Source organism: Prinia subflava, chromosome 4, assembly GCF_021018805.1.
Source record: "Prinia subflava isolate CZ2003 ecotype Zambia chromosome 4, Cam_Psub_1.2, whole genome shotgun sequence".
NCBI classification, from domain to species: Eukaryota; Metazoa; Chordata; class Aves; order Passeriformes; family Cisticolidae; genus Prinia; species Prinia subflava.
The window spans coordinates 69,976,718-69,992,430 of NC_086250.1; the positions used below are offsets into that span (position 1 = coordinate 69,976,718).

At 45.9% G+C, this 15,713-nt stretch overlaps 1 protein-coding gene across 1 annotated transcript in view; it reads left to right on the forward strand.

Moving 5' to 3' along the window:
- Positions 1-1,552: 1,552 nt before the first annotated feature.
- SFMBT2 (Scm like with four mbt domains 2) overlaps positions 1,553-15,713 on the forward strand; it is a 107,310-nt gene continuing 93,149 nt past the window's right edge. The window contains exons 1-2 of the mRNA XM_063397077.1: positions 1,553-3,107; positions 14,538-14,695. Of these exons, the coding sequence (XP_063253147.1) occupies positions 14,590-14,695 (106 nt within the window). The 5' untranslated portion in view covers positions 1,553-3,107; positions 14,538-14,589. The remainder of the gene's footprint in view (positions 3,108-14,537; positions 14,696-15,713) is intronic.

The window sequence follows — 15,713 nt, forward strand, 5'->3', positions numbered from 1 at the left end:
AGGCACCAACAAACATAGCACTAAGGAGCAGTGAAATTAGTGGAGTTGCTTTAGATCAGTGGAAGATACATCCCTGAGTGTCACTGAATCTGAAACTGGAGCTGATCTCAGTGTGGGTTTCTTCCAGGGCTTAATTCCATTTTACATTTTGGGACACTACACTGGCACAATTCAGTATTTCTCAAAGCAATTTACTTTTTTTTCCCCAGTCATGCTCTCAAAGGTAGTATTAAAATGAAATCTCTCAGCAATTACTGCAGTTCATGTCCACTAAACCAATTTGTATGCTCTGCAATGAGCAAGATGCAAAGTCTTTGCTGCCAACAGGAGCTGTTAGAGTCATCTCCAGCTCAGACCTGATTTAAATCCACACCTTTTCATTCATATCTGAGAGCTTTGTTGTAGCAGCCACTTAGAAAAGTTCCAAAGGAATTTTGTTCCTTGACTTTAATTACTATTATTTGTTTTCCTCTTTGGACACCATCCACAGACCTAATTTAGATCACAAACTCTTCAAAGGCTTTCTTACACATCTCTCCATACAGAGAGAATTGAAATGTCAGTGCTTCAGAAATAGTCTCTTAATAAAATAAAAGAGACCAGGACAGAGAAAATCAAGTTGAAGAGGGAAGGAGAAGCTCCAGAGAAGACAGTGGAACCAAAACTTTGGAGAAGACCTCTTAGGCTGAGTGGAAATAAAGCACAAAAAGGCATCTGGTGTTAAAGGAAAGGAGAGGGAGAAACTCCTGAAGGGCTGTGAGAGCCACTGTGGCTGTGCCTGTCCCTAAATTGGATGATGCCACCAGCTTTAGATGAAGAGGGGCAGCAGCCAGAAAAATCTCTGTAACCTAATCCAGAGCAGGTTAAAAGGAGAGAGAACACAGATAGGGTATTTGCAGAGCATCTTTCTTTCAAAAAGAAGGTTGAAAATTTGAAATGTCACCTTGCTGAAAATGTCACTCACTTCCACTATCATCTGGATATACAGGACTTCAGTGTTCTCCTAGCATCTAGTTGGGGTTTCAGTCTTATTTTGAAGTTCTGACAGTGCTCCCTTGCTGTTTTGAAACCCCATCCAGCCCAAAGGCTGAAAATAGGAACTGGTTGATTAGAATGATTTCCAGGAAATCTGCTGGAACAGGAGAGGCTGAGCCCATGTCCATGGCCTGTCGGAGTGTGAATGGCAAGAACATGGATTGTCATGAAGAAACACTGTCTGCAATATTTGCTCTTTTTTCCCTAAGTCTTTATTATCTTCTCAAGTGTATTCCAGAAACAAAATGTTTCTTCATCTTTATTCCACTCCTCACTTGTCTTCTTGCACAAAACCCATGAGAGGCTGGTGGAAGAGAAAGGGATTGGAGAGAGAAGAGAAAGGGATTTGGGAGGTTCAGTGGTGACTCCCCAGTAAGAACCAGTGAGAAGGTGCTTGCAATGGGGCAGAGAAGAGCTGGGGTCACCTGTGGGAAATCAGAGCTCCTGCAGGAAGGGATGCTCACAAAATCAACCTGCAAACTTCAAACCTCGGCATGGGAATGACAAGAGAAAGGCCAGTGGGGACAGCTCCTGCATCTGAGCACCCAGGGGGGACAGAAATTTGGCAGCCCGGGCGTGGGGATGGACACAGCAGCATTTGGGTTATTTCCAAAGGAATTTGTGGAAGGGACAAAGCCCAGGACTCGTTGCTGCCTCAAGATTGGGATGTTCCTTCCCTCTGCTCTCCTCCAGACCTGTTGAATGTGTGTGCCCTGCAGCGACCCCCACCTCGGGGGATGCTCCAAAAGCATCCACTGGAATCCTCAATCGCACCACTCGTGCCTGCAGGGGAGACGGGAGCTGGAGCTCCAAAAATCCCCATCAAAGATGCTTTACGCAGTCCCCGAGCAGGGCTGTAAGGGAGGGGAGGAGGCGAAAACCCTGCTAAATTCACCCTCAGCCCCGCTGCTGAGCAAGCCGGGGTAGGGGAAGCTCTGGGAGCTGCGGGCGGTCGGAGCATCCCGAGAAATCCCGGCTGCAGAATGGGGGTTTGTCCCCATCCCTCCCACCCCAGGGCATTTTTCTGACCTCCCCGAAAGCAGGACCGGTCGGGAGGGTGGGGGCATGGCCAGTGGTGTCTGGCATGGTTTTCCAGCCCTGCAACGGGGCTGATTTTCTCCAGAGGGGAGTATCAGAATGTCTAAGCCATGTGCAAAAGCCCGCAGTGTGGCTGTACGTGCGAACACCCCCGCAGCAGCACAGGCGCGCACAGCGATCCCGCCGTGAGCCCCCCGCACTCGCCAAAGAAAGGAAAAACCATCAAATAACCCGAAAAAGAAAAAAAGAAAAATCCAATAACCCGAGGAGCAAAGGAGGGAAAGTTGTGCGGAGGGAAAGAGGGCGGAGGGTGCCCACCAGTTGATTTTACATCCTGCCTTGTGCCTTCGCCGGCTTTTCTTGATATATTTAATTTATTTTTTGCAACAGGGAATAAACAGGTAATGCCGGAGCCCGGCGAAGCGGAGGGAACGGGCGGGCTGAGGGATGCGCCGCATTTTTTGCTTCCCCTCTTTTTCCCCCATCTCCCTCCCTGGAAGTTTCTTGGCGACGCGAAACGAGGAGGAAAAGCGAAATAAAAGGTTGCGGGGAGCGGTGGGGAGGGCAAAGCCGGGCGGCAGCGCTCCGCTGTTGAAAGATTGGTATTTTCTGGCATTTAATGCGCGGCCGGACCGCGGCATCCCTGGGTTCCATCCCTGCCCTCGCCCGCCGAGGCGCGGAGGCACCGCGGGCGCGCAGCCGGGGCGATGTGGGTCGGGATGGATGCACGCGTGATTGTTCTTACGGATTTTTTTTTCTTCTTATTTTGTTTTTTAATTCCCTTTCTTGAAACTGCTGGGAAAAAAAAAAAAAGGTCAGCGGAGGAGTTGGCTGCTAAATATTAAAAAAAAAAAAAAGGGCAAGAAAGAAAGGGGAAAAAAAAGCGCTAAAAAGAGCGGCAGGCATGCGCACTGCGCGGATGCCATATTGGAACGGGGCTGCCGCGGGTGCGGGCACGGCTGGGCTCCGCTCCGCGCAGCGCTCCGCGGGGGAAAAACGGGGAAAACACCCCAAAATAAGCCAAACTCGCACAGGTAAGGCACCGCGCCCTGCAGCCAGCCCTCTCAAGCCCTCCCGGCTGGCATTTCCTTTTTTTTTTTTTTTTTTTTTTATTTATCGGGTTGGGCAGCGCTGGGGTGGAGAGAGTCGCTTTCCCGTTTCCAAGATGTATTAAAAAAAAAATCTTAATTTTTAATTTTTTTTTTTTTAAGCGTGAGAGATGGGTGTGGGTGTTCTCCCTCCGCCGTTTTCCAGAGGCTGAGCCCGCGGTGGAGTTGTGGAAGTGCTGAGGGGCTGAGCCCCCGGCCGGGACCGGCGCTCGGAGCCGCTCCCCGGCTGCGCCCCGCGGGCCGGGAGGCTCCGCGCTGCCGCTCGCAGGCACCGCGGGCGTGCGGGGTTTGCTTTTTACCTCCACAGAGCTCATTTTAGATGCTCTCATCTGTTTCCTTTCCCCTCCTTTTCTACCCTCCCTTTCCCCCCCTTTTTTTTTTTTTTTTTTGCTTTTCCCCCCTTCTTTTTATTTTCTTCATTTTTTTCTATTATTCCATTTTCCCCATCTTTCTTTTCCTTATTTCTTTATTTCTTTATTTTTTAGTTATGCCTCTCGTTTTTCTGCTTTTCTGCCAAACCCTCGTGCGACCTCCTTTCAGATTTACGAGGCTGATGCACATCTCTCGGAAAGAGTTATTTTGGGTGTGCGAGTGGGTTTCTTCTGAATCTGCGGGGGAAAAAAAACCCGCTGCTGCAGGAGGCGAGAGGGAAGGGGAAAAAAGAAAAGAAAAGAGAAGAAAGCAATCAGCTGTGCCAAAATGTGCAGCCCTGATCTAGACATATTTTCCCGTAGCGCTCCCGAACTGCGGTAAATGAATATTTATAAAGCTCGCTCAACATGGCGGGTTAAGGTGTCTTCAAAAAATAAACTGCAAATAAACATTTTGAGAGGAGGAAAAGAGGGAAGGCGGGGTGCTACGCGTTTGGTTCAACTCCGTTTTGCTGCTGGGAGAGGTGCGCTGGGGAATTCGGTGCGGAGGGATGAGGATGCGATCCCAATTCGGGGTCCTCCCCCTGCGGTGGGAAAAGTACCGGGACATTTGTGTGTGCTGGGAAGGGACGTGCGGAGTTGGAACCGCGGCCGATTTGCCTTTGAACGCCATGAGAAAAAAGAAAAAAAGAAAAAGAAATGCGCCAGGAGACAGAGCGCGGGTTTATTTTGCATTAGCAGTAGACGGGTGGTGGGATGAGATGTCCTGTTGGAGCTGTCAAACCTTCCTGGGCGCAGGCAGCTGGGGATGTCTGGGGTGGGTTGTTGGGTTTTTTTGGTTTTTTTTTCTTTTTGCATGATTTTGTTTAGCAAAACCACTCTGGTAATTGCTCCACGCGGAAATTGGGGCGGCACAGACAAGTGACTGGGGCAGGGCGAGGTGCGTCTCTCTCTGAAAAGCCCCACGGGAACGGAGGCGAATCGCGGCTCTGGCAGAGCAAGAGAAGGAGTTCGCAGAGACTTCTCAGGGAGTTGTTTGTGCCCTTCCCCTTTTCTAAATGTGTTTTCCAGCGGAGTGGAGGAGCGAGGCTGCCTCAGAGGCAGGGAAAACTTCCCCGATGCCGTGCAGGATGCTGCTCTGGGGTTGTTTCACCCTGGTTGTAAGATGAGAACTTGGGAGCATCTGTGTTTTGAAGGGTAGGTGGTGATGGGATGCTCCAGGTTGTCAGTGCCTGGGTGTGGATGGAGGAGCCAGGGAGGATCCAGGAGTGGCTGATGTGCTGCTCATTTCCCTCTGCCTCTTGGAGATGCTCCCCGGATCCTCGCTGTGGTTTTATTTAGCAGGAACGGCTGGAGATGCTGTTTGCACACCTTGTCGTGCAGGGTGAGGTTTCTCCTTCCAAAAGGGCTCTGATCCATCAAGCCACCCATTTCCCTCTCCTTTCTCCAGCCCTGCCAGGACCAAGCTGGTGAGGGGTCCAGCAAACTCACATTGCAGGGTATGGTGGTGGGGAGTGGGGCAGAGGAGAAGATGGGGGTGAAATTGTGATTTCTTACCAGCACAGCAGAAAATGGCATTAATTATAAGCAGAGAGGCTTGGAAGGCAGTTATCAAACTGTGATGGGATTTGGGTGGCAAAATCCAAGAGCTGCCAGTGGAGTTTTCTTAGGGGTGGGAAGGGATGGAACCATTGCAGAAGAGGAGGGTATCTTCCCTCTCTGCCCCCCATGCATCTCCCCATCCCAAATTTCTTGTCCCTTGGACAGGAAAGCTTCTAAAACCACTTTGTGCCCTGGTGTTCTAGGAGAGAAAATGTGGTGGCAGAGTGGTGACTTCATGTCTGAGCAGAGAAGCAGCTTCACCTGGTTGTGTGACGGGACGTGGAGATGGAAGGGATTTGGGAAGGTCTCTGGAGATGCCTCTGAACCTGGGGCAAACCTCCAAGGAGTTTCTTCCTGCAGTGGCAGAGAAGGGTGCTGGCCAGGATTTAGTGCAATTTGTTTTCTCTCTGTAGAAGCCTTTAGGTGAAAACAAATTTGATTTCCTTTGCTGCTAACAAAGTAAGAGCAGGTGAGGCAGGTTCTTTCTCTGGGGTTAGGACTGTTGCCTGGGTGAGCAGGGATGCAAGTGGCTTTTTACCTCCTCTTTTTTTTTTCCTCTCTTCAACAGATTATTTATGAAAATATCCTCACAAGTCTAATAACTTCAGTGCTTATAAAGGATTAGGTCCTAATAACTCCTGTGATAAGATGGAGGCTTGGTGTAATCTGTTACTAAGTGAAAATCTAAAAGCCATTTAAATAAATGCAGCAAAGAGTGATCGAGAGATTGGTACCTTGTACACTGCAAGGAAATGCCTTTTGAATGGTTTTAAGGGGTGCACAGGATAGTGGGACAGTAAATACATAAGCAAGACAGTATAATTTCATTCTATATTGAGAAAATGTTTGTAAATATTCAACAGATGTTCCATGTCGCAGAGGTGGAGAGTGTGTTCTGCACAGATGTAAGAACATCTGTAGAAGACAGTATACAGTTATATAGCTGTGATTATGAGTGATAATTGACTGGCTGGACAGACAGTTGATGTTTTAATGAAGCATTTATTAAAACTTTATGGAAGTGTTACTAGAAATGGGGTAAATACCACAACTGCCAACATTTTAGACTGGGGATGCTTTTCTGCCACTCCTGGCTGGTGCTGAGCTGATGTTGTTTATTGTTTATTTATTTAGTCCATCAGCTGGTGCAGCAGGATCTTCAGTGCTGAAAATGAAATGCTGGTGATAATAGTGATGCCATCTGCAAATATGAGTTTGTTCTGTCATTGTAGCATCTAATCCCTAGGAGCAGGGGTTGTTTTTAGGATTACAGTAGCTGATGGTACCTTGTCAATATTTAAAACTCATCATTTGAAACTGTTGATCTTTGCATGAAAAACCCTGATGAAACCTGTCAAATCCATCCTATGGGGTTTTTTTTTGCCAAAAGATTTCTCTTTCCTTTCTTTTCTGTGTCTTGGGGTATGACTCCTACAATGGTTAAAAATGTTTGAGTTGCAAAATAAGGCAATACAGAAATAAGAGCAAAGACTTCTCCACTGACATTTAAAAAACTCCCAAAAAAGTTTATTTTGAGATTGGCCTTTTGGAAGACCTCAGCAAGACATTCTTGGGAAGGCTGATTTGGAAAATGTGTTCGCAGCTACTCCCATTTCTATGAATCAGAAGTGTTGATCTAAAATAAAATAGTAATAAAAAGAAAGGGGAAAAAAGCCCAAAACCAAGCAGCTCTTGACAGCTGACCCAGAGATCAATTCTGAGTAAGTGTGAGGCTCAAAAAAAGTATGTGCAGAATCCCTGCTATTTTTACTCCCAATTCCTGCTTTCATGACTAATAGTCATAGCATCACTGGGTGGCTTGTGCAAAGGAGCCATCATTTCTTGGGTAAAGTTCTGAGACCCAGTTGGAGTTAATAGTTATAAGTTAATTAAAAAGTCTTGCATTTATTTGCTTGGCAAGGAAGTGGAATTCTCTCCTAAAATCCAGGAGGTGATGTTCAGCCTGCCCCTGCTGTATAGGAGATCAGAGAGGATAACCACAGGCTGAGGTTCCTTAAGGTCCAAAGAGTCATAAGTCCCTTGTGGAGACTTTTGGGCAGAAAGCCACAGCTCTCCTACGTGCATCAAAACCAGATCTTTAAAGAAAGTTCCAGAAAAACAGAAATTAAGTGGTTCTTGGAAGGTGTTTTGCGTGTGGGAGCTCAGTGCAAGTGCAAGATCAAGCTCCAAGATGCGTTCTTGGGATGGTGATGAGGCATTAAACCTCATGTTTTGCAGCAGTTCCCATGTTTACATGAAATTAAATCCAGTTTGTTTTACCTTGGAGAAATTGGGTAGAATTAGCCGTGTAAATGTGACTTGTAGGACTCTCTGAGTTAAAATATCTTGTGCAGTTTGGTTCTGGATAGACCTTGGCAGGGCTCTGCTGGCTGCCCTCACATGTGCTTGGCGAAGGGAAGGGTCCTCCTCTTCCTGCTGTTGTGCTGTGAGGTGGCTGGAGATGGTTGTGAGGGTTGGATCTTTTTTAAATTTTCCTTTATTTGGCAGATGCTGCCAGTCAGTGAAGCTGCTTCTGGATATAAAGCACTGACAGGGATGTGTGTGCAGGACTAAGCCCAAGTGCTGATCAGCTGTGCTGTTTAAATGAACCAAACAGTGCCAAGATCTAAAATGTCATTTTTTTTCCTAAGAAGTGTTGGAATCAGATGGCAGATGTTTCCTGGATTCTGGTTTGCATCTTGTAGTTTTTATTTTTAAATTTTTTTTTTTTGAAAACGGCTCTAGCTGCTGCAAAGACACAGAAGGCAGAACTGATTGCCCTGGACAATGGGAGTTTGGCTGATGAGGGACTTCTGAATTGGGCTCTAAATTAAGTCAGTGCAAACAGTGTTTTGTGTTTCCTGCTGGGTGACTTTTGTAGCTGGGCTGATTGGTCCCACTCAGGGGGTCTGACTGATTAATTTGGTCCATGTGCTTGGTGTTGGGAGGTGATAAACATCACATGATGGGGGTTGGAACTCGGTGATCTTTACGGTCCTTTGCAGCCCATATCACTCTGTTCTGTGATGTGTCTAACAAGATGAGGGGTCCCAGGATGATAAAGCAGCTCTGTCTTCAAGCTGCCCATCTCAAAGGCTGCCTGGTTTCAGCTCAGTTTCAAACACAGAGGTAGGAGAAGACAGAGTGTTGCACATGGTTGCTACTGTGCTTCTTCCTTCAGATCGTTCTCCTGTTCTAAAGGGCATCAAGGACATTGTCCCAATTTTCTTCATGGCCCTGGTTCAGCTGAGAGCTTTAAAAGATGCCCAAATTTAAAAATGCCATATTTCCAAGTGGTTGGTGTATGTTGGGTGCTTAGCGTGGGTAGAAGTGCTTTACCAAAGTGGGGAGCAACATTGTGGAAATTGCCTGTTGAGTCCTGAAGAAGGTGACAGACACTCTGTGAGGTGACAGGAAAGATTAGTATGTGGTGACCTCCCTGTGCTTGGGACACAGGCTTTGTGGGGTGCTGAAGGCAGGGATGCCCAGGGTTCCCGGGGGCAATGACAGGTGGGGCAGCAATGCCCCCTTGCCCCTGCTTATAAATTGTCCAACTCACTTGGGAGAAATGAATGAAAAAGTGCTTTAATTTTTGAGGTTTGATCAAGTCTTCAGAGAGGTTTGTGGCAGGTTTTGGCTTGAAGTCCATCTCTCAGTCCTTAGGTTTTATTTACACACAGGGCAGCTAAAATGATAATGTGTACCCGAGCGTGGGTGTCTGCCTGTCATCCGTCTCTCTCTTTTTTTTCTTTAATACTGCAGGGCTTTTTTGCTGTAAATAAGTTAAGAGTCTCTAACTAGGTTTATTTTACTTTCTGTTATCTTATCTTGCTACCGTTTATATCTGTGTGTATCCCGGACTCAGGAGTGTGCCAGGTAGGGAGGATGAGAAAATTGCTTTGTGGAACAGGTTTGTCTCTGTTGGCATCAGAAGTGTGAAGCTTTTGGCACCAGTGCAAGAAGAGAGGAGAGCAAGGACCAGCTGAGTTACAGGGGCTGCCACCACCTTGAACAATCCCTTCTCCACCGTGTGTCTTCAGGGGAGTTTAGTTCCTGTCTTTCTCTGACTTTGTGATAGACAATCCAGAACATCCCTGCTCTGATGGTTCCCTAATTTCCTGGTTTTACCTTTTTTCCCTCCAGGCTCACTCATGTATTTTCTGCTGCTGCACAAATGTTAACTTCAAGAGCAGAAAGATGAGCCCTGTTGAGTGGCTGGAAGGGCTCTGGGACTGACCATCCCTTACCCCAGGGCAGGATTAGCTCTCCCTAGATCATTTTCTGGACAGCTCAGGATCTTAACTCGTCTAAAAGCAGAGCTCTGTGCCCTTCCCAGAGTGTATCCCACCTCTTCACCAGATTCATTATAAGTGATTTCTTCTCCTGCCCAAATCATGCCCCCTCTCTGCAGTTTAAACCAAGCTGCCTTCTTCAATCCACCAAGAACATGGAAAACAGATTATATCCTTTCCCCATTCAGCTGGTTTTTATGTATTTGAATATTGTGTGAACATTCCTGGTTCTCCAGAGTACGTGGGATCTTTTTCTTCCACCCCAGAGTACAACACAGAGCCGTTCAAAGCAGTAAATTTCCCTTATTAAAATCCTGTGGGGTCTTCAATATGAAAGAGAAATTGTCAGTTGATATAAGTGAAAACACTTGGCGAGAGAAGCTCTCAAATAAATAATAAAAAAGCCCTTGCAGGAATTTGGAAGAAAAGTTTCCTTAAAAGGTTTCCAACTGGTACTTTGTCTGAGAGGAGAGACAGGCCCTTTTTCTAGGAGGTGAAACTGTTGCTGATGTGTTCAATAGCCCTTTTGAGTGAGCTCCACTGCATTGTGCAGATGCTCAGGGATGTAAATATTGTGGCAGGCTGCCACTAGCTGTGCATCCTGGATCGTGTCCCACAGGGATGAGATCCCTTTCATCCTGCTCCACAAACAGGACAGTACCACATGGCATCTGAGCATCTCCCTTCACCTGATCTGCTGGAAAGTGTCCCTGCCCACGGCAGCAGGGTTGGAACCAGATGATCTTTATGGCCTCTTCCAACCCAAACCATTCTATGACTGATTCAGCTTGTCTGCTGGGGAATTTGGATATTTAAAATATTAACAGGGGCTGTGCAAGAACAGGAACCCCCTGAGGGTTGTTCATCTGATTTTCAGGTGTCTGACTTGGACCTTTTGAGTCAGTCATCTTTGGATGTGATTTTTCTTGGCTTGGTATAGGCTGGATATTTGGAGAAGGTTTTTCCCCCAGAGGTGTTTGGGCACTGGAACAGGCTCCCCAGGGAATTGGTCACAACACCAAGCCTGACAGAGACCATGAAGTGTTTGGACACTCTCAGATATGTAGTGGGATTGTTGGGGCTGTCTTGTGTAGGGCCAGGATTGGACTTTGATGATTCTGGTGGGTCCTTTCCAGCTCAGGACATTCTGTGATTCTCTGACCCTGCAGACCTGCTGCCACTCTCAAGGGTCTCCGTGCTGAGAGACCTCCAGTCAGTGTCTGTTGCTGGATTTTGGAGGGACCAGAATCAATCCCAGATCTTTGGGAAAGCAATGGAATTTATTTCTCCACTCTTCAGGACTCAGCATTACATTGGCACACACAGTTCAGGCAAGAGGTTTCAAGAACGCAGGACCCTTTTTTGTCTTCCTTGTGTCAATCCTGATTAACCAAGAGTGCAATGGGAGGGAGAAAGTTCTTCAGGAGTAGCTTTAAGGAAGAGCCCTAGGAGTGCTGGATTTGTGTGTGGGTGAGGGACCTCTCCCTGCAGAGAATCACTCCAAAGGAAGGAAAACCAGGATGGAGCTGACAGGAGATGAGAAACGTAAAAAGGTGCGAGGAAGCCAAGGCTGTGCTTGTACAAAGAGCCAATATTGATACTGATGACAAGGCAGCACGTTGGAGATAAAGGCAAGGCTGAGACTGACAGCCGTGGGAAGAAGGAAATAAAAGAGATTCTTCATTATATTGCCTGGCTTTTCCTGCCTGTGAGTTAAGAGCCTGGATCTGAATTAAATGCCAAGGGAATGGGAGCTGCGTGGGGGGAAGAATCGGATCAGTCTGAACCACCACTGTGCAGAAACAATGAGCAAGGGATCTGAAACCAGGGAATTTCCCCCCTCCCTGCTCTTTCAAATGCATTTCACAGAATTTTCCTTTGTGCTCCTGCCTGGTGTAATGTCACCTTGAGCCTCTTTTGGTGCTGTTTCCCATCACCTTGTTCCCAGGCTGGCAGTGTGGCTTGTGGTTCTGGCTTTGGTTTCCAGTGGGTTTCACACTGGCAGAGGAATTGGGGTACAGTGATGTGTGCTGCCTGTGTGATGTTGATGATTGCAGGCCAGCCTGAGTGCTACTGTTAACAGTATGGCTGGGGACTCTGTTTGAAGTGTTAATTAGCAGCAATTAATAAGAAGCGAAAAATTAATACCCTGTGTCAGCTTTCTTTGCTAGTTAGTTATATCAACACTAAAGCTCAGAGCTATTTTGAAGCTGGTGTTTGCTTAAGAGTTTGGTCTTGTTGTCACATGGTGTTGGGAAAATACTGAAGTGCTCTCCTACCATAACTGGTAAATTAGTTATTCCCAAAATAAGCCAAGTAATGGCCTCTAATAGATCCATAGATGATCTCGACATGACGTTTCAAAATCAGTAAGTTGTCCATAGCTTAAGCAAAAAAATACATTAAAATAGAGTTTAAAAACCCAAAAATGTTGATGATGTTGCTGAATGTGCTTCATAGATTCTGTATTTCCCCCTTCTAACTGAAGTGGACTCAAACCCAGTCCCAGCTGGGTCCTGGTTGCATTGCAGTCACCTTGGGCAGGTTCCTGCTGATTTGCCCATCCACTTTCCATTTCTGGTGGGAAATTCCATGATCCAGGGATTTGAGTCCCTCCCGTGGGTCTGGTGGCAGATTTGAGGCTTGGCTGTGTAAAAAAAAAAGGCAAATACTGTTGTTATCTGATTGTGCACCTTCAGCTTTTTATCAGCTCATAACTTTGTTTTATCATCATCATAGAGGCATCACAAGATTTAACTACAGTACCAAGAGGATTACGTTTCTTCTTGGTATTTATATTGTTACCCCTGAGCTCTCTTTAAGATGATGAATTTGTTGTATTTAAATTGATCTCTCTGTTTCTCTCCATTCTTTGAATTTTTTTTGGTAGACCCAAGTTATCTTCCATCCTTGTTTGGTCCCTGGCAAAAATTAAAACAGCCACATCCCCCAAGGTTTAGCTTCAGCTGGCGTCTCCCCTCCTCTCACATTTAACAAGCCTGATATAAAGTCCTGATACTTAGCTAATTTATTATTAATGATATTTATGGAAGTGTTCTCTACCAAAGGAGAAGTGGGTTTTTTTGACTTTCAGTAAACTGATTGCTTCTAGTTTCATGGTTAATTGAAACTTAATATACACTGGGGATGAGTGATGTGTATGTTCTGAGGTTAGCTGCACTCAGAATACTTGGAGTCTATAATACACTTAATTCATTAGCAAGTTTCATGTCAACAAAGAATAAAGATGAAGTGCTGTAGTGGCAGTGGGAAAAGGGTCATATTTTTGGAGTACTTCTGCTGAGCACTTTGTGAAGAGACCAGCAACCATATTGGTCTGAGCTGGTTTATGATCTTCATTTTTAAAAATACCTTTTTTTTTTTTTCTTTCATTAGCAGATTCCTTTGGGGTGAGGAACAAAAAATTTCTAATTTTGCCTGAACAGCCTTCAGTGGGGGTTTGAATCACCTGCCTTGGTAATTTGCTTGCACCAGTGATTTTTTTGTGACACTCACGTGGTTTTTGTAGGTTTTAATTGCAGCTGTGGTTGCTCCAGCAGACAGTCCTACCATGGTCCAGCTAATGAATGCCAGACACTTGACATGCTCCTCATCTCTTTCAGTTCTAATATAACTGCTCACACACGTCCATTCCTTCTTTTAAATTGCCATAGGAGCAGCCTTAAAATCTGGGAGTGAGAAATCCACAGCAGAACACTCTCCTCCTTTCTGTTTTATAACCATCATATCTAGTCTTCTAGAATATGCCTCCAGAGTAGTAAAAGTTGAAAAAATCCCATATATTTTTACAGTCTTATTACATCCTGCTTTGCCTGGCCTCTGGCAGTAAACTTCTTTCCTACTTTTAGTCACACATTTTACAGAGCATTTGCCACTGGTGCTGCCAGCACAGTCCTCTCTGTCACGCAGGATTTGGAGGCTCCTCTCATAAGCAGGACCAGTCCTCCCCATCAGATATTCTGGACACACACCTTCCCTACTGCCTGTCTTTGCTTTAGCATATCTTGTGTGAATAGCTGGTTCCCTGTGTGCCCATAACCCCAGCTCTTGGTTTCTCTTTTTCAGTCGTTCTTTGACACCTTGTAATTCATCGGCATCTCAGAGTTTTGCTGAAAAGCTCACTTTGGAGTTCTTTTTAATCTACTCCCAAAGGTGTATCTGGGGGTATTGCCTGACTGGTGGCTGGAAATACAGTTCTCATTTAGTCTGGTGTCTGATGCAAGATCTGGTCAGCCTGGCTGCCCTTCCTCATATCGTTTTTCATTTCTGCGTGTTTTTATTCCACTTTGAATTTACTATGGTCACTCCTTCTAGAAGAAACTCCTCTGCTAACACAACCCAATTTAAAATCAGTTAGTATTTGCTGTCCTGCATGTTAAAACTGGTACAGTTACCTTAGGTGAGTCCTCATTCAATAAACAGTTGCATCCAGCACTATTTCATGAGGGTATCTGCTTTTTGCATACTCTGTTTTATTTTCTAGAGTTGCTCCAGCCTCTCTCTTATGAGTATTTTTGCTTCAGTGTTTCCTCTGTTCTATTACGACAGATCTCCCCCTTTGGAATTTTGAATATTTATGGAGTGAGATACATCTCACACAGTGTTAGCCATCAAAAAGCTGGAAATCAAGGGCTGAAATGGCTGGAAGATGGTGGAGATGGTTTTTTTAAGCATGAGTTGTGCTGTCTTGTGGGCTCATCCTTCTCTCTCTGTTGGTGGCATTGGGAGCTGGAGGGAGCTTTGAGAGTGAATCCTCTGGATGCTGTTTATTAGCTTTTTATCTTCTCTGCTGTCATTATTTTTGCTGTTGCTCTTACGGCATTTCCACTGAGGTCCTTTGTTGTGGTTTTCATCCAACCCCAGCTTCAGGCTGGAGACAAGAGCAGGATGGAAGGGTCACCATGAGAGAGTCATGGAATGTTTAGCTGGAGAGGATGTCTAAGATCTTTCATTCCAGCTGTATCAAGATGGGATGACATGAAAGCCATCGGGAAAGGCTGAGGGAATGGGCTGTTGTAGGTAGAACAAATCACTCATTGCTGCTTCTTTTTGTTTTGTTTTCCTTTTAGCTCGTCCTTGCTGCAGGATGAATTAGGAAGGCAAAGCCTCTTCCTCTGAGCCATGGAGACGAGGGCATCCTTCCTTGCCAGCATGAGAGAGACCCAGCAGCTCTCCCTGGAGCAGGATCCCAGCCCTGCCAATGGTGACGTGGAGCAGTTTGATTCAGGTGAGCTCCCTTCACCCCCACCAGCCCTTGGCACTGCTGCAGCTCCTCACAGGTGGAGCTGGGAGCCAGGGAGGCGTTGGGAATGGCTGCACAGCTCTTTTTTCGGGTCTTATGGGTTGGACTGTGTCCTGTGATGGATGGGAAATAGGAGCTTTTCTTCTTCTGGACTTCCTCTGCAGTATGCATCAGCTATTCAAAATTTAAACAAACAGCCATGGAAAACCTTTCCCAAGGCATCATACTGTGTTCTCCAGCTTCCCCACCATTTTTTATTCCTTTGAAGTTTTGTGGTTAAGAGAGACAGAACAAACATTCAGAAATTCACAGTATTTCTCCTTTGTTTTGACCTTTCCCTCGTTTTTTTCACTATTTTTTGGAGTGCTTCAGGTGAGTGGGCTTCACAAACACTGAGGAGAGGAGAGCTGGTTATGTGTTGTCCTTGTGCACATGACTGAATGCTTTGAAATGCTCTGGGATGGGCTCCTGAAGGTGTGAGGATTTTGTGTGCTAAATTTGGGTGTTCTGTAGTAGATGCAGAAAAGTAGACACTACCTTCTGGTGATTTTTGCTGGAATCAGGTTCTTTAACTTCCCACATCCAGCCTTAGCAGGAGGAGACTGTGTCATATGATGAAAAAGTACATCATGGCTAGATATAACCTACTTTCTTTCTGAAGCCAGGCTTTTCCCTGCATCTCCCTTAGCATGTCAGAAATTTGAGTACTCAGCCTTCAGTTTCCTCACTTCTTGCAGCAGCTCTGATTTTCCTGTTTCCTTGGACATCAGATCCTTGGATTTCCATAGTGGACACGTCTGGGCTGATGTAGTCACCACTGGATCTATTTTTATCTGTGGTAGAGAAATAGGAGCCTCTAAGATGAGATTCAGCTGGCCAACCACAGACATTTTTTTTGGGAATGAGAAGAACTGGCCTGCAATGCCTAAATTTGAGTGGTGATAAGGATTTTGATGGATCTCCCAAGGCTGTGCCAGAGGTTTGTGGTTGCTCAGGTGTGTGT